Here is a 24,739-nt window from a genome sequence, read left to right on the forward strand (position 1 = left end):
AAGAACTTTGCTCTTTAAGAAATTTAAGATGAGATAGAAATGGAGCTTACAATGGCGAACGATTTTGGACTGAAGAGCAAATTGTAAATAAAAGTTGTTTTAGCAGCTCTGGGACGGAAAGCACCTCGTTGGGATGTCGTTTGAGGCCAATTTTTTAACAGGTCCAAAAGGAACTCGAGAAAAGGTCCTTATCAAGGGAAGTCAAAGGAAGTTGTAAGCACGGTTCTGAAATAAGTGATTAAGAATCTTGCGAACACGACTGGCATTGAAATAAGACGAATTCATTGGATGCTTTCTATGTAATAAATTTAGTACATAAAAGGTTCTCTTTCTATGTTAGTCTCGTAGATGTTATTGACACCGCCTCAACTGATCTACTCAGTGTTGCGTGGTGCCTTAACTGGTTATTTCAGAATCTTGGTTGCAGGTCGATTAATATTATGGATTGAATTAAATGACAAATGTAAATGAAGTTAAACGAAAAGTCAATGTCGTTTGCAATCGGTGCACTCCCTAATGACGAAAAACTCTTTTCCGAAGTCTTCGCTAGTAACCCATACGACGTAATGGTTTGAAGATTATTTTTTTTTTACTTGTTTTGCTTCACCACTCGGCTTTGGCTCGAGCCCCCAGATGAAATTAGTCTATTGTCTTTTGAGACGTGAGTATAAGTGTTTCCAACTTTTGAGACTTTCATTTTTCCCTGGGACCACAATTGTCAAAATAAAAATCTCAAAACCAGTACATTATCTGCTATTGATTCTATGTTTTGCATAGAAATAGTTGATTACCTTCATGTGCGAGAAAATACCTTGGTCGCTAAATAACTATTTGAATAACTAAAAATAAAATAAAATAACCGTCTTGACATCATTAACCAATCCGAACTTACAAAAATCATTGGAAAAAGCATCCCCGTATCCCCGTCTCATTATTGTCTCCCAATCTGCAGAGTAGCAGAATTTTTTTGTTGTTACGTTGAAACTATTCGTAATTAATTAATGCACTCAACCCGAACAGCCACGATATTACAACAACGAAAAGCTGCCACCAAATTCGTCGTTTATTGTCCGTATATGATTATGAAACATTAGCAGTTCAATAAGAACCACCCTCTAAATTTTATTCAGATTTCGTTATATACGAAACGAAACGTTTGCGTTGATTCAATGCTTCGATGGAAAAGATTAAAATATATCAAGATAACGAAAAACCCAGATCCTGCTGTTTGAATCCGACTATACTGCACATGATTATTTGCTATATAAAAGAGCAAGTACGATTCTGTTCTATTGTCATTTCTGAAACGGTGCTGTGAAAGTTTATTTATCGGTGTAAAAGCTTCTGTGTAACATTGTTTCTGGTAAAAGAACAGTCTTCTTTTTCGAAAATTTAATTTTGTCGTTTCGTTAGACAACAAGCATTTTATTGTGAGTTAGAATTTTAATTTGATTACTCCAAGTCTGTCGATTCGGGATTAAATTCATGTGTTCAATTTAAATTTAAAAAATTAAGGAAATATATTCAGTCAGAAATTTGGTTGCTAATTACTTTATCTCATAGATTTTCCTTCTGTTCGACGACATTGGATTAGTATGTTTTTGTGTCTTATCATTAAAAAATTATAAAATTTTGGATTAAATAATTGTATTGGCGGGATAGCTCAGTAAAACGACAATATTAAATTTTTCGCCGACATATTTAGTGTTTAGTTCAAGCAACACATCATCGGGGGTGTAACAAAAACAATTCCAATTTTAAATTAAAATCAATAGAAATTTACCAATTTACTAAACTATCCCGACAACAGAGTTATTAATTGTTAAATTGTTCACTCATATGGAAATTTTAGATTAAAATTAATTTAAAAAACATTTGCGCTCCAATGGTTTTCTAAACTAATATTTTAGGGCATAAGTTTTTGTTATTGCAATTTAAAGCATTGCGGTAAAATTACCTACATAGTAAATAGTTAAGGTTAAATTACCAAAGCCTTAGATATAATATGAAAATTAAAAATGTAAGAAAAATTTCGCACAATGCACTCTCGTTTAAACTTTTCGTGTTATTATTTAAATGCACTTATTTCTCACATATACAGCCACTTTTGTTATTTAATTATTCGAGGTATGTGCCAGGGAGGTGTCCTTAAAAGGTGTCTGTGAAGATAATACCGAAGCAATATTTTATATGTTTAAAAAAGGCATCGTATTAAACCAAGCAGTGCCTACTTTTGGAAAATTTGTTGGCTTTAAAATATGCTAAAAAAAAGAAGATAACAAAATTTACCAATTTTTTTTTTCAAAATTGGGAAAAATCTTCGAAAATTTAGCAAATCAATTTTCCAAGAATAGACCTAAAAAAATAGTTCTGAAAATAGTCCAGCTTGATATCAAAGATTATCAAGAAAATTAATTAATGACCCTAACATTTGATAAGGTTTTTCTACCTTACATTTGGTAAAGAATGAAACTTATGAGGTCGTTCTAGCTCTTACGTGTAATAGGGAAATAGGGATAAAACTTTAAAAATTACAAGTTGAATCTACATAATAGACAGTTTACGCAAATGACGTATAATTTATTAGTCAATTTATAAGTTGGAAATTACAGGTCACATCTTTATGTAAGAAGTTCTGGAAGGTTACTTATAATTTCCATAATTATACGACATTGGCGCAAACAATACCTATAATTTTAAGCTTTTACGTTTCCAAAATTACTGTTTTGCACACGTAAAAAAAGAAATTTCGCATCTAAGCTGTAGGGGATAATGCTCGAACAGGCACTTTAGGCACACTGGAAAGTGCTAAGGGAGTCGAGGAATACCTCCAAATAAATTTCTAAAAATCAAAAATTTGACTTTTGATTTTTAGAAATTTATTTGGAGGTATTCCTCGACTCCTTTAGCACTTTCCGGTGTGCCTAAAGTTGACAAGTCACAATAACCGGCAACGTGTTAAAATAACATGAACGAAATGAGATAAATCAGCGAGAGGTAGGATACGAAAATAGCACTGTTTCTCAATATTATCGTTGAAGAAGTGTTGTTAAAGCAATAAATTTTGTTGGTAACGATCGGTAATTGTTTAATTGAAAACTTGAAAGCTTATGTAATTAAACTATTACTGATTGTTAAAAAGTGCTTGAAGTGGAAAGGATCTACAAAAACAGTAAAAGGATTCGTTTGAACCTGCTGTCAAAGAAATCACACCGATTTTCCTTATTTCATGCATGATATGCCCTTATCTAGAAACAATAGAAAAACAATTTCTTATAGGTCTGAGGTTACCCATACTTCACCACAGTTTTCCAATGATATTTCCATCGCCACCGGCACTGTAGAAATGTAGTATAGTCAAGTCGAGATAGCTTTCCAAAATAACTTCGAATGACTGTAAATTTACCAATTTGTACAGTGTTAAGGCTACACGTTCGTTTGACTGCTAATAAAAGATTAAGTAAACTCAATCTCGGTTCACTTACCAGTAATTATTAATTTCTTATTTTTTTCTAATTCAAATCTTTAAGAATATATTTACCCGGACGGCTGAAGCTGAGTCGGCATTTCTCAATTCTCGATTCAATCGGCCTGTACACTTCAAAATCAAATCTTATGTAAGTCCAACGAACAACTTTATTGCCGTTGTAGCTAAAAAAGTGAAAGAATCCTTCTCTTCTCATCCTTAGGGAAATCAAAATTGATTGAAATCCTATTTTGAGTATTTAAATCAGAAAACACACCAGGTTATCAAAATAACTTATTTGGGAGTATCAGTTTAAATTAATTCCCCTGACACAGATACTTAAAAGCTCATCCATTCACTTAACAAAAGAAACGTGTGAAGTCTTAGGTCCATATATGTACAGACACTCTATAAAAGGTTTCTATTAACAGAATATATTTCATTGTGCTACCAGCTATATACTTCTCCAAAACGTGTCATTAAAATCAAATGAAAAACTATTTAAATTATACGTAACGGTTTGAGCAATATGCTCAGACTATGATAAACAGGACTAAATTCGTCACTACCAATTAGTCCTTCATCTACACTACTCGATTCCACTTTTAACACAAGACACCGTGTTCTTAATTCGCAGATGAGCTGTTTTGTGTGTACATTGTACTTGCTAATTGTTAGGTAGCTAAATAACTCACGATAATTAAAACTAGAAGTCATATTTATAAGTTTGGTATTACATAATTTACATTCAGCAGCCATAGTTATTGAACGCATTTTCAAAGTTCAAAGGATCCATTTTCCAGCTGACCCAAAGGTTTCCAACAAAAAATTACCATAATTTCCAGCAGAAAATTGGCATCATTAAATAAATATTAGGTATTTGTCGTGCTTATGCTCTTCGTGTGTCTTTTAAGCATGTCACCTTTCTGTGTACAATTGTGTATATGCTATGAAACAATTCAATCACAAGAAAATCATTTTTGTTGAATAAAGTTGATATATCTAATATCAATCGTCTATAGTTTTTGATTACAATTTCACAAGAATCCCATTTTTACAGAGAAATGTTGACCTCATTGAGGATGATCCGTCGGTACATAGTTTTAACTGGAATTTTTCTTAAATTTGTCAATAGAAAAAGGGAATTTTTAGATACAGAGTCCATAACTCTCCGTAGAAAATCAACATTAGAGCCAAAAAAGGAATCTAACCAACAACGTTCTTCGGTACTATAAATAGAGTACTGAAACTGAACAGTGTATCAAACAAACTTTGGCACTGTAAAACAATTTGGAAAGTCTTTTCATGCAAAGTACTTGCAAAGTTTGCTTGAAGTGCTACTGAAAAATAAAATTGCTGTTGGTAGGAATGGCGCGTCTGACATGCAAGACTTTCAAGATTTTGACACTAGGCCTTCCCTTGTTAGGGCATCCTTGCGCTCAAAAATAAAAATGTCATAACAATATATCAAACTATAGGTAGCATAACAATATTGCACATATTATAGATTTGATGACCTATTCTCAAAAGTTCATAAGTTTATTCGTATAACAAACATTACTTCAATTGCAACTATGGTAATAAGCTGCAGGGACATATTCATAAATCCATGGTGTAATGAGAAAATTCAATAGAAAATACCAATATTCCAATCACAGGTACTCCCTCACCTGCGGCGACCTATTGTTGACGTCTTTGTCAATCGTCCTTTTATTTCTTATGCGAATTACCACTAGGATGACTGTTCTATTTATAGCTATGAATTTTACATTTTTTCTAGAAAGCTAATAAAATTCCAATAATGTCAATTCAGATGGGTCGAACAGACCTTTTCGAGTGATAACAAACAAGTGAACTTTTCCAATTGCTTCCTCAATGAAAAACATGTAAACACTCAACTTATAAACATGTTGCTGGACCCTGAGCATTAACATCATCATCGGTAAAATTTGATATCGATACACTGAAATATATATACCGATTGATTCCCAATACACTGTGTAAATACAGGGAAATAAACGGATACGGCCTACATAATGTTTAAATGTTAAGTTTGTTCAATTTTCAAAACAAATTTCTGTACGAAATCTATGTTGTTATACAAACGAAGACCGGAAGTTGGTGCTACGTTATTACGATTCGATTGAATATATTCTTAACTAGGATTCGCCGGATGTTCTGGATGAATTTTGCTTTTGTTTAAATAGTTGACAGAATTAAATAATTTTCCTCCCAGCAGACTGGGACATATTGTGGAATATTGTCTTCTTAGTTGTTTGGATTAGAATTCAAAGTCGAGAAATAAGGGAATTCCGTCAGAAAATTGAATTCATCATTAGATTTTATTTTCCGTCGGTTTCGTTTATTTTTTTCGTTCTATTCGTTCTACAGTCCAGGTACATGTGTAATTCCGTGTGCCGTAAGTTCTTTGAGATTTTTCTTTTTTCTATGTGACAAACACCACGAAAAGTTATGGAACAATTTTTTTTTCAGAAAATGGAAAATCGTTTTTCCGGCCGGAAAAGCCAATCATATGAAAACCTTCAAAGTTGAATATCTCCCAAAAAACAATATCTTTTTGAAAAATTTCTCCTGTTCTGAAAAGTGTGGCTCATTGCCCATACTTCATGGAAGAACTATTTTTTGGAGGAGTCGGAATGGAGCTGGTATTGGGATTACCCCAAAATGTGTCCCGGAAAATTCATCAACTTTGAAGCCATTTTCCCTGGCCATTTCCAATTTATTTTTCATAAAATTGGTGTCATTCGAAAGCTACTTTCAAGTACTTCTGATTTCAGCCGGCTGGCCATGATCCATGTTCATGTCCATGTCTTCCCTATCCTAGAACTATAGAAATACAGAGAATTCTGCCAAATTTTCTGGTTTCCTCCTGGTTTTTTCTTATGAACTGGCATGCTGTTACCTTAACCGTTGACAGAATTCAAAAGATTTTACATTACCTACCGTCAGCTTTTCTATACTTCGGTTCGGTGTAGCAGACAAAATAGTTATTGTTATTTGGTCAACGAGGGAAAAAGTTAAAAATTTTGAGGATGTTGTTTGTGGCCAGAGTGTAGCGACAAATCACCAGAGAAGTGCAATTTCTAACTTTTTCTACCTAGGTAGACACATCGTTTTTTACAACAAATCCTTTCGAGGGGAGAAAATGACGAAAAATGTTATTCTTCATCAACCTAAAACCTTTGGTATAGACCCAGTATTTCGAGTCCTACGAATTTTCAGAAGAGCTTCGCTTACAACATTTTATTCTGTTGATTTCGGCAAGTTTTAATAGATTATTTTCTTCATTGACAAACTGTGATCCCTTCTGTCTGTAAGATAATTCCTAATACACTCTGGCCTGTGCGAAACAGTCGACAAATGACAATGGCAAAAGACAATAATTAGTTATCCCGAAAATTTATTTATGAAACTCCATCTCGTAAAAGGGTGTTAATTAAGTTACGGTGTACGTGCTTAAAATTTTTGTTTGCATTTTTTTGTTGTTGTGTGTGTGTGTGGGACGAAATGGTGTTTTCTTTCAATGTTCAGCGACAATACTTTTCTGTATCTTATCTTATATGATAAATAATGCTAATTAAAATCAAGAAAAGAAAAACTTTTCCATACATCTGAATGATCTTTAATTGCAATTCGTACCTTTTTGCGATTTTCTTTTTCTTCGAATCTACCAAATATATATATATAATCAAGGAACTTAATGGATATTACAATTAGATTCATGTTTATTTCTTTGTTTTAATGTGACATCGGATATAATTTAGAATCGCTGATTTTGTTTTTTACTTGTTTTTGTTTGTTATTCATAGGTTGCGACTGCGATAATATCGTCAGGTATCATATTTTCGCGAACGTTTGATGTTGTAATTAATGGTTTTTGTGTTGCTGCTTTTTTCGCCCACTTTAGTTTCCATCTGTGTTAGGGTGTGGAGATTTAATTTTTTTAATTTTCGTTAACCTAGACTCCCTCGTTCCAAAGCGATTTTTTAAAAGTGAAATGATAATTGCATTTTCGTTGTAATACATTTTTCCATCAGATTTTTGAAATATTTTTTCAATTAAACCTCATTTATTTGCCGTTATAATTAAATTTATTGTTATAAAGTTTAACTTTCAAAATAACCTTTCACAAGGGAAAAAAATATTTTCACATTCTTATCGAACAGTAGGTTTATGCAGTGAATATAAATAAGTTTGAGCTTTTAAAGAAGACTTGGACAGAAGACTTTTTTTGCGTTTACTTATCACAAATGTCATAAAACTTTATAATTTCCGAAACTACAGAAGAACAAGAAACTCTTTGCTTAAAAAACTTTTTTTTTTATTTTAAATATTTCTCATTTCTAAAAAAAGTTTATCAACTTAAAGAACCAACGAGATTAGTAAATTTTGATTCATGCATGCACTCACATCACAGTGGGGCTGAACAACTTTTTTTCGACAAGTCAATGTACATGAAATTTTATTCATGATTATGAAAGGACGTCACCTCACGATTACTTTAAGCCCAAATTTAAAATATTTTATCGGGAGAGTTTCCAGAAAAATTTGTTTTCTTCCATAGCTGTATCTGTATCTGTACTTCGATGAGCTCTGGTGGGCGTCTATCTTCTCGTTCCAGCCTACGTTCATTATTTCGTCATAGGCTGATCTGTAACCATTCAAAATATACCAAATCTGTCATAGGTTCCTAAAAAAATACAACTGTGGTGATACCCAATATGGAAAAATTAAAAATGTCTAATTCTACTCCGAATTTCAGCTTTTGCAATTTTTCATATAAATATTTCGAGAAAAGCGACATTGGCACATATTGGGTATCACACAGTTGTATTTTTTTAGGAACCTATGACAAATTTGGTATATTTTGAATGGTTACAGATCAGCCTATGACGAAATAATGAACGTAGGCTGGAACGAGAAGATAGACGCCCACCAGAGCTCATCGAAGTACAGATACAGATACAGCTATGGAAGAAAACAAATTTTTCTGGAAACTCTCCCGATAAAATATTTTAAATTTGGGCTTAAAGTAATCGTGAGGTGACGTCCTTTCATAATCATGAATAAAATTTCATGTACATTGACTTGTCGAAAAAAAAGTTGTTCAGCCCCACTGTGACATGTGTTGTGTGCTTCAACTCACACCAAGGAAACATGACTGATTTTCTTAACGAAAAAATGCAAAGCTATTGAGGGATTTTTTTGAAAAACAGAATCTTGAAATCGGATGCATTTTCCATTGGACTTTTTTATATGTGCCTGAATTGGTATTGGTCCCTAGAACCTAAAGCCACTTTCAAAAAAATTCTTCGAATCTTGTGTGGCTGGTGGGAGGTGATCGAACACTGAAAACATGCACTTTACTTACAAAAATTTCTCCAGTTACACGAGCCGTACAGGGTCGTGTGGGGTGTCATTAGAATGGTAATTGCATGTACATATATGGGAAAAATAGGTTCTTGTTAGGTTTAAAATTCATCCACACTGTGGCATCTACGATGAGTTATGTGAAGTTGAAATGTTTAAGTGCTTATATTGCATCGAAGATGCTACCAAACGTCTGTAAGCTCTATTTTTTCTAAAAGAACATGCAATTACCTTTCAAATGACACCCTACACGACCATGTACGTTTCGTGTACCTCGAGAAATTTCTATTACAACATATGAAAAAAACACAATTTTATATTTTTAAAGTTGAAATGAAAATCCACAAAACTCACATCAAATTTATACAACAATCGGCAATGTTATAACACGGCTCCGATTATGCCTTTGTTATTGTTTGTGTGTGTTAGTAAACGAAAGTTCTAAACTGTTCTAAAAAACTTACAGCCTACTGACAGTCTTTTTTCATGCCTTGGGCAAAAATTACGGAATTTTTCTCGTAATTTGGGCCCTCGGCATGAAAAGTTGTATACGCATCTGTTGTGGACGGTTTATTTTAGGCACTTTCGCTAGTCGCCCTCACTTCGTTCGGGCTACAACTCGCGAAATTGCCTAAAATATACCGTCCACAACAGATACGTAAATAACTATTGAATATTGAAAAACATTGAGAAGAAAGTCGCACAAAATTATCAAAATGCTTTTTTTTGATACCAACATTGAAAAATGATACTTTCGCCCCGCATATGAGGGGCGAAAGTAAAAAAATGCATCCCACGGGGAGAAAGTACTTAACGAAGAGCGTACGCAACTGAACGAACAGCGAAAGTGACTGACGTCACAGAAAATGAGAGAAATGAGTCGAGTTGTCAACAAAATCCGCTCATATTATGCAGAATACTTTGATCAAAATTGTAAAACACTGTGCGCCAGTGTTCTTATTGAAATTAGCATACAAAGTTGATACTTTTTGTAACTGAATGATTTGTTAGTTATATCTTAATTTTTGTGTGTGTTATTGTTGTGATGGCTAAATTATTAAATTTTTCATATACCAGGGGGCTGCCGCCCCCTGAACCCCCGCATTTTCTGGCTAAATGCCTCTTTTTTTTCAACATTTTGTTGCGATGTTTGCGATACGTATCAATTTTCAATGTTGGTATCAAAAAAAATAGTATGAACGACTCGGGGCAAAAGTAAAAAAATTCAACCTGTGCGATTAGAGCCCTTGCCTTCGGCGCGGGCTCCAACTCTCGCACACGGTTGAATTTTTTTACTTTCGCCCCTTGTCATTCAATGTACTATTTTTTGATACCAACATTGAAAAATGATACTTTCGCCCCGCATATGAGGGGCGAAAGTAAAAAAATGCATCCCACGGGGAGAAAGTACTTAACGAAGAGCGAACGCAACTGAACGAACAGCGAAAGTGACTGACGTCACAGAAAATGAGAGAAATGAGTCGAGTTGTCAACAAAATCCGCTCATATTATGCAGAATACTTTGATCAAAATTGTAAAACACTGTGCGCCAGTGTTCTTATTGAAATTAGCATACAAAGTTGATACTTTTTGTTACTGAATGATTTGTTAGTTATATCTTAATTTTTGTGTGTGTTATTGTTGTGATGGCTAAATTATTAAATTTTTCATATACCAGGGGGCTGCCGCCCCCTGGACCCCCGCATTTTCTGGCTAAATGCCTATTTATTTCAACATTTTGTTGCGATGTTTGCGATACGTATCAATTTTCAATGTTGGTATCAAAAAAAATAGTATGAACGACTCGGGGCAAAAGTAAAAAAATTCAACCTGTGCGATTAGAGCCCTTGCCTTCGGCGCGGGCTCCAACTCTCGCACACGGTTGAATTTTTTTACTTTCGCCCCTTGTCATTCAATGTACTATTTAAATATATTATCGTAAAAGAAATTCTGTAAACGGAGAATTGTTCTATTTTGTGTACTAGAATGTATATAAATTATAAAAATTTTGTCTGTTTCCCGACTAATTTCCTAGTTATCTCACTAGTTAAATGTAATAGGAGAAACCTCGGTTAAATTTTCTGATTAGGTTGCAGTAAGAACGGAAGTTGCCTAAAACAGGACAGCGTAGCAATGACATTCTGATTACAGAACGTAGAATATGGACAATGTGTCCTGTCTTTTTACTTTTTACTCACACTCTGAAAAACACTTCAAGAACAATTCTGAACAAATTTGATGATAACCAACCGGTAACAGAACACTATATTTACATGGACCGGACTTGCCACACTAAAGCTAAAGAGCCGCTGTCTATTTTTGTCGCTCAAAATTTCAAAAATCAATCTACGGGCTGCTCTTGACTGTATTGCCTGTGGCTCTACTTGGACAACAAAAATGTTTTTAGAATTTTAATAGTCAGAACGATCCGATTTTCTTTAGTCTCTTAGAAAATGCCTTCATAGCCATTTAAACCTCAGAGTCTGAGCTTTATTTATTTTTTAATCTATTCTAGGATATCTAACCATGCAGTCCATTCTACCTATGCGTGTTCTGATTGCAATATTTTTCTTACTCACGCTAACACATGCATCGAATTCTTGGCAGCGACCTCAACGCAATGATGAATCTTCAGTTGCTGATGCAGTTAAATATCTACAAGAATTGGACAATTATTATTCGCATTTATCACGTCCAAGGTAAATTTTTTATGACAAAAATTTCATTTTGCTTTTTTTTTGTTGACGGAAATTCCAATGAGTGATGCATTGGAGGCTGTGTTGTATGTGTAACAACGTTTATCGTAACATACGGTATAATATTATTAATTGTGAATTTTTGGAGAAGGGAAAGCATAACCAGTTAAATGCGATCGGTGGATAAAATGTCTTAAAAATTAAATGACAACAGCAACGGAAACTTTTTTGAAGTACAAATTGTACGTACGCAAGTTAAACTCTCGATGAACTCTTTATTGTTGGAGGTTAATCGGAGAAACAATTGTGGTCAATGTCTTCTATTTACCGACGTGAGATTAATTAATTACATTCAATCATGTTCGGATCTACGCAATACATTCAATGATATATACTTAGGAAAGACCTTAAGATGCTTTAATATTTTATTTGTACTTTTGAATCAAAATTTATTCTCCTGTAGACACAACGTGAAAGCTTTTGTATGTAAGTTCGACGACGAAAAAAATGATGAGGAAAGTTTTTACCAAAATCGAACGTAACATTATATAACTAGGGTAAGACTACCAAATGCGAGCCGCTGGTTTAATTCGAGCCCTCTATTGTCTTTTTGTTCCAACAATGAACAAAGGAAAAGACAGTAGATAGTGCATATTTCTGCAGGGGCTCGTATTTGGTAGTCTTACCCTATTTATGATTCATTTGAAACACAGTGATGCTCGAGGTGATGTTGTATGTATAATTGTCGTGGAGAAGAATATCTTAATTTCAGTCTAACTTTAAGTGGGCGAATGTTTACTTGATCACGAAAAAGCTCTCAGACTTTATAGAGTTACGGTGAGCAGCATTGAATGATTCGGTTTAAAAATCGAATTTTAAAACATATAACGATCTAAGACACAATTTGGATTGGATCGCGTGATTTTGGATATCTTTTTGAAATATTGAAATCAACGATGTTATGAGCAGTGGGCTAGATAAATACAGCTTACCTTTCGCAGCATATAACTATGTTATTCCTTGATGCAACGATCTACTTTTTTCGCCGCATTACAACGCATTTGTAATCTTTTACTTCAGTTGTTCAAAGTATTTTAGATATCAAATCTTTCACTTCATCTGTTTCAACGTATATGTTTGACTATAGAACCAATGGTTATTAGTAACGATACATTCGCGTTTTTTTCGTTGTTGTCGGTAACACGTTTATAATATCGAGAGTCAAAAAACAATCTATATTTCTTCGCACATTAAGATAATCTCAAAATTTATTTATTAAACTGAATACAGTCACATTCTTCAAATTAAAGCAATGTCTTGAGATCATTTTATAAAAATCCGTAAACGCTCTGCGGCTGGTACAAATTTTTGTATAGATTCTGGTTCGGCAAAAAGCTAACGATTGTGAAAATATTTTGAAATTTAGATTTATAGAATTTCACCACCTCCATTATTTACAGGGCAGTAAAAGTGCGACCAAAGCACATCCTGAAATTTCACATTTATTTTTTTACTTGTAAAGCAGATAAAATTCTAAAACGGTGACGGGAAAAATCTCCGAGTGTATTTTCGTTAAACAGGCGGAAATGTTGTATCACTGTGTTTTTACAAAATGTTACGTACAAAACAATATTATCGTCTCGAAAAACGATATTATCGGGCAGACTATATTATGGTCCCCGACTCGGAGATTTTTCCCTCACCCAACTTACCAATTATAAAAATAGAATCTAGATAGAATGCTGCACTGCAATTTAATTCTAATATAGCACCTAATATATTACTGCCGACAATGCTTCCCAGTCTTCCAAACATTAGTACTATACACACGGCCATTCCTCTGAATTTGGAAATAAAAATTGAAAATTGAAAAATGCGAGAGGATGTTCGTCTAAGACGACTATAAATTGGGGGAAAGGGTTATGTACGAAAGAAAACGTTCGCTGGAATCATGTAAATGTCACAAGCGTTACATGTTCCATATATGCATGTACCTCAAATGTGTTGGTATAAGATCAACAACTGCTCCATTGGTGACGGACACACAAATACCCGAGAGCATTATGTGAGTACAGAAAAATATAACGATGCTTAAAGGTTGTGTAATCCATTGCAATGCTAGGCCAGCGATTCCCGACCCGAGCAATCCAGTTACTGAATATAGAGAACAACTAAAAGTAATTTCATTCAATCGATTTTCTTCAAATTTTTGTTCATACCAAGAATGACTCCTCTTCCCAGTGATTTTATAAAAAGGGCATAGATCACATATCCGACTATATAAAATGCACCTAATGTTATGCTGTCGACAAATGCCTTTGTGTTGACGGTATCATCGCAACCCTGAGAAAATAAATTGGTTTGCCAATTCGAAAGTTCTCGTGCAATGTTTCAAGTAATTTGTTTTCGTTCGCATATAATTACCATGGTTGTTGTTAAATCGAATGTCGTAAAACGGAAACTGTCGTCCATTATTTCGCATACCGTCTGATCAACAGTTTCATTTTTAAATGATATTTGATTCTGTATGTGGGGAAACCATAGTCCCATACCAGCCGATCTGTATGATTAATCACTTGATAAATTTTTCCGTTAAATTTGATTTGTGATACTGACACAAAAAACACCCCAAACATAAGGAAACAACAGATGATAAAGTGGAATCTAAGCGGTTTTTTCAGCAATGGGGCTGTCTGCTTCCAGAACGAAACAATCAATGAAAATCTACCGTCAGTCGAGTGTACCCTTTCATAGTGAACTTTATCGAATTCGGGCTGTAAATGTTGAATCGAAAATTCTTTATCCGAACGTGCATTGTTCGTGTCGTACATCCATTTGAGAATTTGCAGAGCTTCGGTCTCATTTCCCTAAATACAAAAATTATTTAGAAAATTCAACGTTCACAGTACGCGAATCGATCAGATATTACCTGTGATAACAAATATTTACCGCTTTCTGGTAAATAATAAAGCCAAACAGCGCCAATAAAACCAGGCAATGCATTAATTATGAGTAATAATCTCCAAGGTCTGTAGAAAAATTCATCGCTGATTGGTATTGACCAAGACTGTGGTAAAACAATCCATCCACATACTATTGTTATGAAATTGATTAAAATATAAATGAGAAAAACATTTGCAATTTTTCAGATTCAATTTTGAGAAAAATAACTACCGCTCGTGTATACGTGCACACACTTTACACCGAGATTCATGCATAGATTTACGCAACAGAAGGGCATATAAAGTTTGGAAATTTTGCATATTATGATGCTGAGTTGTATAAATGTTGTTTTAGGCTCTAGATGGACACATCGTGTGCCTAAAAAACGGTTTATGCCACTCAGCATCATAATATGCAAAATTTGCAAACTTTAGATGACTCTGTGGCATAAAACGTTGTATGCACCTCGTGTCATAATTACACATCTAGAGCCTAATAAAGTACTGTGCACCTCGATTGCATAAATAACTATTATCACCTAGTTACATACAACAGTTTTTCTCAAAAAAGCCAATAAAAGTTTTACTTTTTCTTACTAATTGTCTCTAGATAACCAGAGGAAACGCCGCCGCGTCATCGTATGTGAGAAAGTATCATTTTATTAACCTAGATAAAACCTTTTTGGCAATTCAAGATGGGATTGCACTTCAACTATATATGTATTCCAAGCATTGAGACATGCCATTTAAATCAAAAAGACCTCCAATTTTGAACATAAATCACAACACACTTTTATACACACAAAGCCCAGTTTTCAGGTTCAGAGTCATGAGTCAGAGAAAACTTTTCTAGGTGTCAGATTGCCAATCCGAGGCGAAGTCGTGTGCGATTCTTGTTCCATAAATAACTATCATGTCACCAAGTGATAAATGCTTATTCTAGACAGACTTATTCTAGATGTGTAGATTGTCACTTGAACCGCAGGTATTTTTTATTACAAGTGATTAAAAATTGGATTTTTTAGTACTAATCGGCTCTGCCTTGTTAGAACAAACTTACGGCTAGTACCAAAAAATCAACTTTTCACCACTCGTAACTAAATATACTATTTCACACGATGTAAGTCAAACGTCACTTGAACTGTATGTTTCGAAAGTAGAGACCGAAATCCCACGTGGTTCTCCGTCCCCCATCACTTGTGTTTAAGGTTGTAGCATTTCGCAAGATGAAAATATTTTTTCTGCAACTGTGCTGCGAAAACTGAACTTTTTCATGCGTGATTTGGGTGGCGATCGAATGATCTTTTTTTCTTTAGTTTTCTATGTTTTACTTTTCACCACTAGTGGTGAAATGGATTTTTGTATATGCTTTTCGTCACCAGTGGTGAAATGGATTTACTTTTCACCACTCCTCCTGAACATTTGAACCATTATACGTAAATAATAATTCTACCCTGACCAAACGAATCACCGACACCAAAACCCAATGCTTATCGAGCAACCATTCGGCTATTGAGAAATATAATCGTTCATACAATATTTCGTTCATACAGTCGAATGTATGTTAACACCTAGGGGATAATGCTCGAGTTGGCACTTTAGGCACGCTGGAAAGTGCTAAGGGGGTCGAGGAATGCCTCCAAATAAATTTCTAAAAATAAAAAGTCAAATTTTTGATTTTTAGAAATTTATTTGGAGGCATTCCTCGACTCCCTAAGCACTTTCCAGCGTGCCTAAAGTTCAAGTCACAATAACCGATAACGTGTTAAAGGTAGAGTTATGTTTTGCATTTCAAAAGTTCATTTTTCGCAGCTGGTTGTAGAAAACGTTGTATGCAACACGTTGCGAAAGTGGTAGTTTTTGTCACGCGATGTGCTTATCAAACTCGCTTCGCAATCAAACTTTACATCTAGTGACAAAAACTACCACTTTCCGCAACTACTTGCATAAATAACTATTCTACGGCTATTTTTCAGCATTATGTATCTCACGGACTGAGCGTGTCACTTAATAGAAAGTATAAATTGGCTAATATAATGTAGGAAAATTTGAATTGAAAAACAAACATTTTTCATTATTAAAAACTTCTGTAGCTATCTACACCCCACGGGTTGTAACATTTATTTGACGGTAATAACTGTGGTTGTCTAAAGTTCACTTTGAAAATTACACAAAGTGCAAATTAAAATGCAATGACAGAGACATTGTGTACGGGCCCGTTTAGTAAACATCAGGTAATTTTCGTCTTATTAGCCTTCTGGCCTAGCTTCTGGCTAAATTTTCACTCAGTAAATGGCAAAAAAAAAACTGCTTTGAAAGTTCAAGAAGCCTTCGGCAACGAATAATACCTATTGATGTTGCAAAAAATAAAAATGTATTTTCCCACTCTACGAAAGGGAACGAAGGCAGTAGATGCGTAACAAAAGTTTCCTATTCAAAATCCGTACACACAAATCCTGCATCAATTTCACCTGATGATTTTGAAACACAAAATGACTATAATCCTAATTGATCGAAATAAGAATAACAATCGAACAATGATACACGTTACAGCTTTCGTCAACAACACTCACCGGGTATATAAATGTTTGCAAGTGCTACGAAGATACTCGCCCATGCTATAACAGCAGCACGATTTTTTAGTGTATTGAACTCTCCCAGGTATGCATAAATCGTTGAAGATGATCCAGCTACGCTGAAATGTTATGAACACAAAAGATTAAAATTAAAATGTGTGTACAGATGTGCAGAGAGCAAGCAAAATAGAGTGCACGTCATCGCTGCAATTAAAACAAATCTTAAGTTTTAATTATCTTCAATTGTTCGAACATAATAGCAATCATCATAAGTGAACTTGTAAATTAAGTATTCTAAATTACGCGCTACTGATTATGCGAGGTTACATTCAATTCATCCGCGATGATGGAAGAAATCTATTCAATAGGTAGAATAAATTAGATGAACGCTTTTGATGCGAGAATATTTGCGAGGGTATTTCCTTGTCATTTTATTGAGAGGAGACTTCTTATTATTATACAATAAATTCTTGTCGGATTGTTTCCTATGGCTACCCTTGCTGGTACTTCAGTGTGCTTAGGAGCTGTTAGACTTGTCTAGACCCACTTCCTTTTTGGTCTTTGATCAGAAATTTACACGAGTAGTCAGAATTGAATGACTCCAGCAAAAAATCTCTTGAAAATCATGTATCAAAGCAATGATGAAAATCCTAACACAGTTTTGGGCAGCTGTTCTTCCTCAGTTGTACTACTTTCAACACCAGCAACCAGCATAAGGTTGTACAATGTAATACCAAGCACTACAAGCCCTACTTTCGGCGACCTTAGCATAAAAAATCCATTATGTAAGTCGGGATAAAAATCAGTTCAAAAACATCACACGAAGACTTTACTTTATTTCTTTTGCTAGTAACAATCTACACATCTAGGGCCTAAAAAGGCATTTATCACACGGTGGCATAAATAACTATTACAAAACAGGGGATACAAAGTTGAAAGGCGAGTTTCATGTGAATTCTGTTGATCTGAGGCGAAGTCGAAGTCAATAAACACGAAAATATGTAATGAATTTTACATGTTTAAAGAATTGAAAGTAGTACTTGTAACATGAAAAGTATAGTTTTCCAACTCACTTCGCTCTCGCCGCACTTCGCTCTTGTTGGAACTATAAAAATGTTGAAGTAAGAACAATAGATTGAACTGAGCTCTACACCTTGTGAACGAATAATTTTCGTAATTTGATGTAAATTGAAAATTGATTGAAAATAAATCCTCGTCGAGATCCTCGTATCGTGAATCGATTAGTGAAACATACTTACAAGATCCCACATAGAAATCTAGTAACGGCAAACATCCAGAAATTGGTAGAAAAACTGGACACGGCTGTACATATAATCGAAACCAGTAATGTGTAGATAATAACCTTCCGTCGCCCCTTAATATCGGCTAAGTAACCCCAGATTGGTGAAGAAATCAAAATTCCTGGAAACAAGACACTTCGTAGTATCGGAGATGAACACCTACCGAAAACTTACCGATAAAACTCACAGCACTTATTACACCTTTACGGCTCGACGACAATTCCAAATCACATTGAGCAGCCGGAATTATTAAAGCCATGCCCATTGTTTCATTGATTACGGCCATTAATATTAGACCGCATACTAGAAGCACAATTATTTGGACTTTCCCGAAACCTGTTGTAGAAGAAAAAATATGACGAACGAGGCTATACAAACGAGGAAATAATTTTTTTAAATTGCGACTGGCTTTAACATTAATTTGTCGTTGTATCCGATCATAGAATTTATAATTCTGAATAAATTGAATTCGAATAATAATGTAGAAACGAGAAGTTGTTAGATTAACTGAATTAACGAGTCGGCTATCTGTTGGAATGGCGAGAACTGTTGATGATAGAAATATTCAGAGGGCTGGGTATCGAAGGTCGAAACAGTAAAATTCGGTATTCACCTGATCTCTGATCTGTTAAAAAAATCTTGCAGCAATTTTCATGACTGAATTAAATTACTGGGACCACGGTTAGCTTACTAGTCGAGAATGGTTTGTATGAAGAGTTTCACGATTACTTTTTTCGTCTACCATGCGAGCCCTTGAAAAGTTCATTGTCCCCGGAATGCGATACATACCAATTAACTTCAGCGCATCCTCAAACGAAGTCTTTTTGACATCATTGTCTATTTTGTCCAATTCGGCATTTAATCCTACACTACTAATCACAAAAACGTCGTTGTTTTCTGGCGGCATATTCATATTCTATCTGGAATCGTCAACTATTTTACATCGCGACACACAACTCAAGTCCACTAATTAACGTTACACTGTGAACGTGCTTGTGTTCATCACACAAAGAAACCGATGTTAAGATCGCGTAATTGCTGCACTCAAACGGGAATTTGTGTTCCGTCTAGTCAATTGGATGGATGTATTAACACTAAATATATCAAACCGTCGACGAATTATCTTGCAATTACGACTTTACTTTGTACTTCGTTTAACTTAAAGGTGAAACCTGTTCTTATCGTAATCTGTATCAGTCAGCGTCGATCAATTTTTATTCGATCACGGTCAGACTGGTACTAAAAGCAGAGTTTTGTTTTAAATAAGTGTATATCCACCTTGGTCTAATGAAGATCTCAAAGAAGCAAAGGAAATAGACAGAATGGCAGAAGATTATGCTATCCAAAGACGGTTGTAAATTTAAAACGATTTTTAAAACACTAAGAGTACAGGGTGTTCAAGTGGTGACAATATGATCACTGTGGTAGAAGGTCGCTAATAATATTTACACTAAAAACACAGGCAAACGCCCGATTGTCTTATGTTTTGTTGATGGATCAATATCTTGACATCATAATTCTTAATGGTTTCTATGGAGTTAACATAGAAATTGGAGAAATTCGGGCATGCGTAGGTCAGATTTACGCGTGAATAGCAAAATGCTGCAAAGAATTAAATATTAAATTTAGGGCCTGACGAATGCGAGTTGGGGAGTACTATGAGGTACATTAAAGTCTTACGATATTCAATAAAATTGACAGCAATTGTTAATGATTCTCATAAAGAACTGGCCTGATGATTTAAAGCGTTTGTTCTTTGATTTGCGATTATAATTCACAACAAAGGCCGCATAAAGGAAGGATGGCCCGTAGCCAAAGGTCCATGGATGAGACACTAATTGATCAAGAATTAGAAGCAGCCATAGCTCTTTTACGTCTCGATGCTTTAGATCGAATTTATTCCAGGCAATCCAGACCAAGGTGAGCTATTACACAGACTTTGCACTGGATATGTATTTATTTTTGCTTTTCTTTGCATGAACATCACGAATAGGACATGTACTACTGAGCAAATCCGACAATATACAAATAGTTTGTAGAATGTCGGTAACAGTTTGAAGAAATTAGACTCATTTTACAACCGGCTCAACACCGGACCAGGTACTTCTCTCACAAAGAAGTCATCCCACATATACTTATCCTACCTTTTACAAAACGCAAGCAGATGAAGTTAATCAGAAAAAGATCTATTTCGTTCGAGATGTCGCCAAGTGTTCCACACAAAATCTATTACTTCATTCTTCATTGATTTTAACAGAAGTTCAGTTATATCAGAGAACACAAGCGGTTTGATCACACCACACTTTTCATCTCCACAAGTTTACAACTATCTTATCTTATTTGATAACAGTTACCAGCCGATTAACTTTCTTATCGTGTCATATAAGTATATTAAATTCGGCGACTGTTGCGAAATACTTTCGTACATCGAAAAGACAGAACCATCGTTGAATTGTATACCTACCAACAATTTTATTTCTAAGTAGATTAAAATTTACTGCAAGTAATTCTTAATGAATATCGTGGAGTGCATGTAAACAGATTTATTTATTTGTCCATCAACACACAATTTAATCTAAACTGGTCACCGGCTTCAATGTCTCTCAATGGCTCTGGTTCACTTCCAGAATATTGTAGGATGTTTACACACAAATTGTATATTCCGATGAATTACAACCAACGAAAAGAAAAAGAGCTGTAAATTCTTTGCTACATCAAAATTTGAACTTTAAGTGTTACACGAGGCACCGGTACTTAGCTAAAATGGTAGCCTAAAATATACGTGTCTCATAATTCATTTTTGATATCTTCTCATCAGAATCCTTTTAAAGAAATGGACGACCGCAATAACGTCCATGAATGTGTTAGCTTTAAATAAAAATTAGTTTTGGTTGTAATCGTTTGAAAATCCCTGAGAAAAGTCAGCAAACGGCTGCAACCAACTATATGTAGAAAGATAATACATTCGTTGTCCTATGTTTTTGAAAAAGGATTCTGGTGGAAAGATATCTTAGATCACTTTTGATGATGTCTTTCCACCAGAATCCATTTTCAAAAATTTAAAACTTCCAGTACTGACGTTTTTCAAACTGCTGTAACCAAATGTCCTTTTTATTGAAAACTAACACATTCGTGTTCGTTATGGCGGTCGTACATTTTTCAGAAAGGATTCTGATGAAGAGATATCATCGAAAACAAAATACGAACCACACAAATTTAGACTACAATAATTATTCTAGCATCCATGCCTCTTAATTACCAAATATTTAGTCATTGAATTGTAATATTTACACCCTCGCTAATACCATTTTAATGGGGTTGAATGTAGTGAGAAAAGCCTATGGCTGTTAACACACAAAATGCGTGGCAAGGGTTTAAAGAAAAACGAAGACAATAATTTTGTTTCAGGCTATAGAAAGATGTTTAATAAAATGAAGAAAAAAAATGTTACACATTGAGTCCTTGAAGGAATGGTAACATTTTCCTTTTGTTTGGATAATAATCATTGGCAATAAGTTGTTATATTTCTATGTTTCTCGTGCCGAACTGCTTTTTAGCAAATAAAGGGAGGAAAAGACCTGAAAGACTTAGTGACATAAATTTGGCCGAGACATTCTGTAAATCATTGTTACCATGTATTCATGACAGTTCATATTTTTGCAAATGTAAAAAAAGTAGAAGACACCATGGTCTACATTTTTGTTTATTTGAGCTATGATGGCTTAATGACAAAAAAATTATTGAAAATTATCTCTACCAAAAATATTTAACTTAGTCTCATGGGTCTTTGATTTGGAAAATTCTAGCTATATTAGTTGCTTGCATATTATCGATGTGAGCTCTTCCAATTAAAAACAACTAATACTAACAAAAGCACGCCACGCATAAAAGTGGCCGAATGGAAACCATTGATTAATTTTCAAAGTGGTTCCAATAATTTTGCTGTCTATTACTTACATCAATCAAAGTATCTTTAACCGGTTGATTTCAAATCTTGTACTTCAATTTTTTAACCGCATGTGACATGTTAATGAATTGAAGCTTAACGCACTTGAAAGCTCTTTAAAAGTAAAAACACAAATGCGGTACACGGTTTGAAACCGGTGACATATTATTACTCCACCAACTGGTTCGAAAAGTATTTCTTCTACGACTTGTTTTATAGACAAAAATCTGACTACACAGTGTATGTAATGGACTTACGGCGGTCTCACATTTTATAAAATGCAATTTGGCGTCACAATTAAGGCTCGACTTCCACTTAAAAGTTGTCGTCGTAAGAGAGCTTAGTGAAGGATTTTTATTGGTTAAAAAATAAGAGAGCTGAAATTTAGTAAATAGACTAACCTGGCTTAAGTATTGGTGTCGAAAGAAAATTTGTGTAATTTGCTAAATTTATTATAAAAAGGCCTGTCGTACCGGACAAGTTGAATAGACGAAAATTGGACTTATCTGGGACGAGTATTGGCAATATCTAGCAATTAAAACTGTGTTCTTTATTCTTCATTTAGCGCCAAAACCGGGGATCGAATGGGATGAAATAGACTAAATTAAAGTGAGAACTACCAAAAGGCTAATATTCCATTTAATCAGTTTAGTCCATTTATACCCATTTGGTTCACTAAAAAATGCAGCAGACGAGACCAATAGGCTGAAATTTGACTCGAATCTGTATCAAAGCCTACCCCCATTTGGGTGTCCTCCTAACGTTCAACAGAACGATCGCAGAAGAAGTGCCACTCATATCCAATTGTGTAAAAATATAGGTTTTAGACCATGTCAAACCGTTTCAAATTAATGTTCATACAGGCTCTCGTTCTAGCCACTGTTGCCCGTGTGGTGTGATTTTGTTAGGTTTGAACATATTTAATCAGAATTGTGCATTTTTTGATTAAACAATTAAAATTCAGGCAAATTTTTCCATTCAATTTCTAGATTTGGCAAACGAAACAATGACATGCATAATATAATCGAAAACAAGGACATCAATGACGGCGAGGTTGGTATTTAATTTGAAGATTGCTCATTCGAACAAAACAAAAAAAATCTTTTCGTTTAAGGATGAATGGCAAGCTCATTCGCAACTTGGCGAAAGATAGATTAATCAATTTATTTATCTCCTCATAATCTCGTGAATATAATGAATTTCATTATGTACTTAATTAACTATATCTACAACAATGGAATATTCATGTTAAGTGAGATCAAAATATTTGCACAATTTTCTTCTTCAAATCTAATTTCCATATTTATTTGATTACATGATGCAATTTGTAATTTTATTTTTTGTATGTAAATAAACTAAACGAATAAGTCAATGTAAATACGTCGCCTTTCAGTTTTTAGTTTAATTTAATTTAACATGTAGGACAAGTCAACAGCACGCAGGTAGGTAGGTATACGCACAATAAATCTTTCCTTACACGCCTTAATAAGGTGTCGCCTTATACTTAATTGTACTACACTAGGCCCCATCTTTTGGATGGGTCAGATCCCTTGACTGACTGACTACTTTTCTCAAGAAGATTTTTGTAATCCGAGCAAAAAAAATCACTCTAAAAGTATATAAAAGTATACCATCAGGGTATGCGTACCCTACTTTCGATACAAAACACGTATATGAGAAATTCCAGCACTTGATCATATACTGGCTCATACGTATTTTCAGTACTTAAGAGGCATCGATGATTTGCTGAAAAGTATACATTTGGGTGATTTTAAAATACTGTCTTTTGGTGATATATTTCCACCAAAATTATCATTTTTCAAGTATGTACGACCGCAATAACGACCACGAATGTGTTAGCTTTCAACATAAAATAGATTTGGTTGTAGCAGGTTGACCAACCCTGAGAAAACTGAGCAGTTTATGAAAATTTCGGTACACTGGTCACTTTTTTCAGAACTGGTCAAGTGACTACAACCAAATCTACTTTCTGTTGAAAGCTAATACATTCGTGGTCGTGGGGTCGTGTGTTTTGAAAAAAGGATTCTGATGAAAAGATACCATCAAAAAGGCAGCACGAGATACAGACCCTGGAAAGAGGCGAATTTCTTGCTTACATATTGAATAAAAATGAAACTCGTGTGATTACGGCCCTCGCTTCGCTCTGGCCGCAAAGTTCACACTCGTCCAAACTTTAATTTTTTCCTTATCATCGATATAAAGATATTACACACACAAAATTTTGGAATGAATCCTAGAATATTACTCCAGTATATTCCATTAACGAGCTTAACCCAAAAATGTCTTTCTTAGTGGGATAATTGTCTTTTGTGGACCATTAAGAATTACTCAACTAATAACACGATAATTCTTTTAGGAATATTTCTGAGATCCCCCGACCGTCATAGCCCAACTTTGAAC

General features: G+C 34.5%; 2 protein-coding genes across 3 annotated transcripts; one reads left to right on the plus strand and one right to left on the minus strand.

Annotated features, from left to right (window-relative positions):
* The first annotated feature begins 1,285 nt into the window (after window positions 1–1,285).
* LOC119068495 (neuropeptide F) lies at window positions 1,286–23,690 on the plus strand. The gene is made up of 4 exons (XM_037172109.1): window positions 1,286–1,430; window positions 11,373–11,556; window positions 23,308–23,371; window positions 23,433–23,690. Exons 2-4 carry the CDS (start codon window positions 11,384–11,386, stop codon window positions 23,469–23,471), a joined length of 276 nt encoding a protein of 91 aa, XP_037028004.1. The 5' UTR covers window positions 1,286–1,430; window positions 11,373–11,383; the 3' UTR covers window positions 23,472–23,690.
* Window positions 11,071–19,614, minus strand: LOC119068467 (synaptic vesicle glycoprotein 2B). Of its 2 annotated transcripts, XM_037172064.1 has the most exons (12): window positions 19,162–19,614; window positions 18,547–18,708; window positions 18,331–18,493; window positions 17,069–17,190; window positions 14,483–14,646; window positions 14,170–14,420; window positions 13,978–14,113; window positions 13,773–13,896; window positions 13,548–13,707; window positions 13,266–13,393; window positions 12,960–13,041; window positions 11,071–11,087 (listed from the first exon to the last, which is right to left on the minus strand). In XM_037172064.1, the coding sequence occupies exons 1-11, from the start codon at window positions 19,283–19,285 to the stop codon at window positions 13,004–13,006; spliced, it is 1,572 nt and encodes a 523-aa protein (XP_037027959.1). In that variant the 5' UTR covers window positions 19,286–19,614; the 3' UTR covers window positions 11,071–11,087; window positions 12,960–13,003. The 2 variants fall into 2 exon arrangements, with proteins under 2 accessions (XP_037027959.1, XP_037027957.1); XM_037172062.1 differs by lacking the exon at window positions 11,071–11,087 and having other exon boundaries at window positions 12,804–13,041; window positions 19,162–19,604.
* Window positions 23,691–24,739: the final 1,049 nt, after the last annotated feature.

Source organism: Bradysia coprophila (assembly GCF_014529535.1).
Source record: "Bradysia coprophila strain Holo2 chromosome X unlocalized genomic scaffold, BU_Bcop_v1 contig_185, whole genome shotgun sequence".
Taxonomy (NCBI): Eukaryota; Metazoa; Arthropoda; class Insecta; order Diptera; family Sciaridae; genus Bradysia; species Bradysia coprophila.

Excerpts from the sequence above, each read along its gene's own strand:
- LOC119068495 (XM_037172109.1), top strand. The coding sequence starts at position 11,384 with ATGCAGTCCATTCTACCTATGCGTGTTCTGATTGCAATATTTTTCTTA. Across the intron at positions 11,557-23,307 it reads TCGCATTTATCACGTCCAAG|ATTTGGCAAACGAAACAATG; the intron begins GTAAATTTTTTA and ends TTCAATTTCTAG. Across the intron at positions 23,372-23,432 it reads AGGACATCAATGACGGCGAG|GATGAATGGCAAGCTCATTC; the intron begins GTTGGTATTTAA and ends TTTTCGTTTAAG.
- LOC119068467 (XM_037172064.1), bottom strand. The coding sequence starts at position 19,285 with ATGAATATGCCGCCAGAAAACAACGACGTTTTTGTGATTAGTAGTGTA. Across the intron at positions 18,709-19,161 it reads GGATGCGCTGAAGTTAATTG|GTTTCGGGAAAGTCCAAATA; the intron begins GTATGTATCGCA and ends CTTCTACAACAG. Across the intron at positions 13,897-13,977 it reads TCGATTTAACAACAACCATG|GGTTGCGATGATACCGTCAA; the intron begins GTAATTATATGC and ends TTATTTTCTCAG.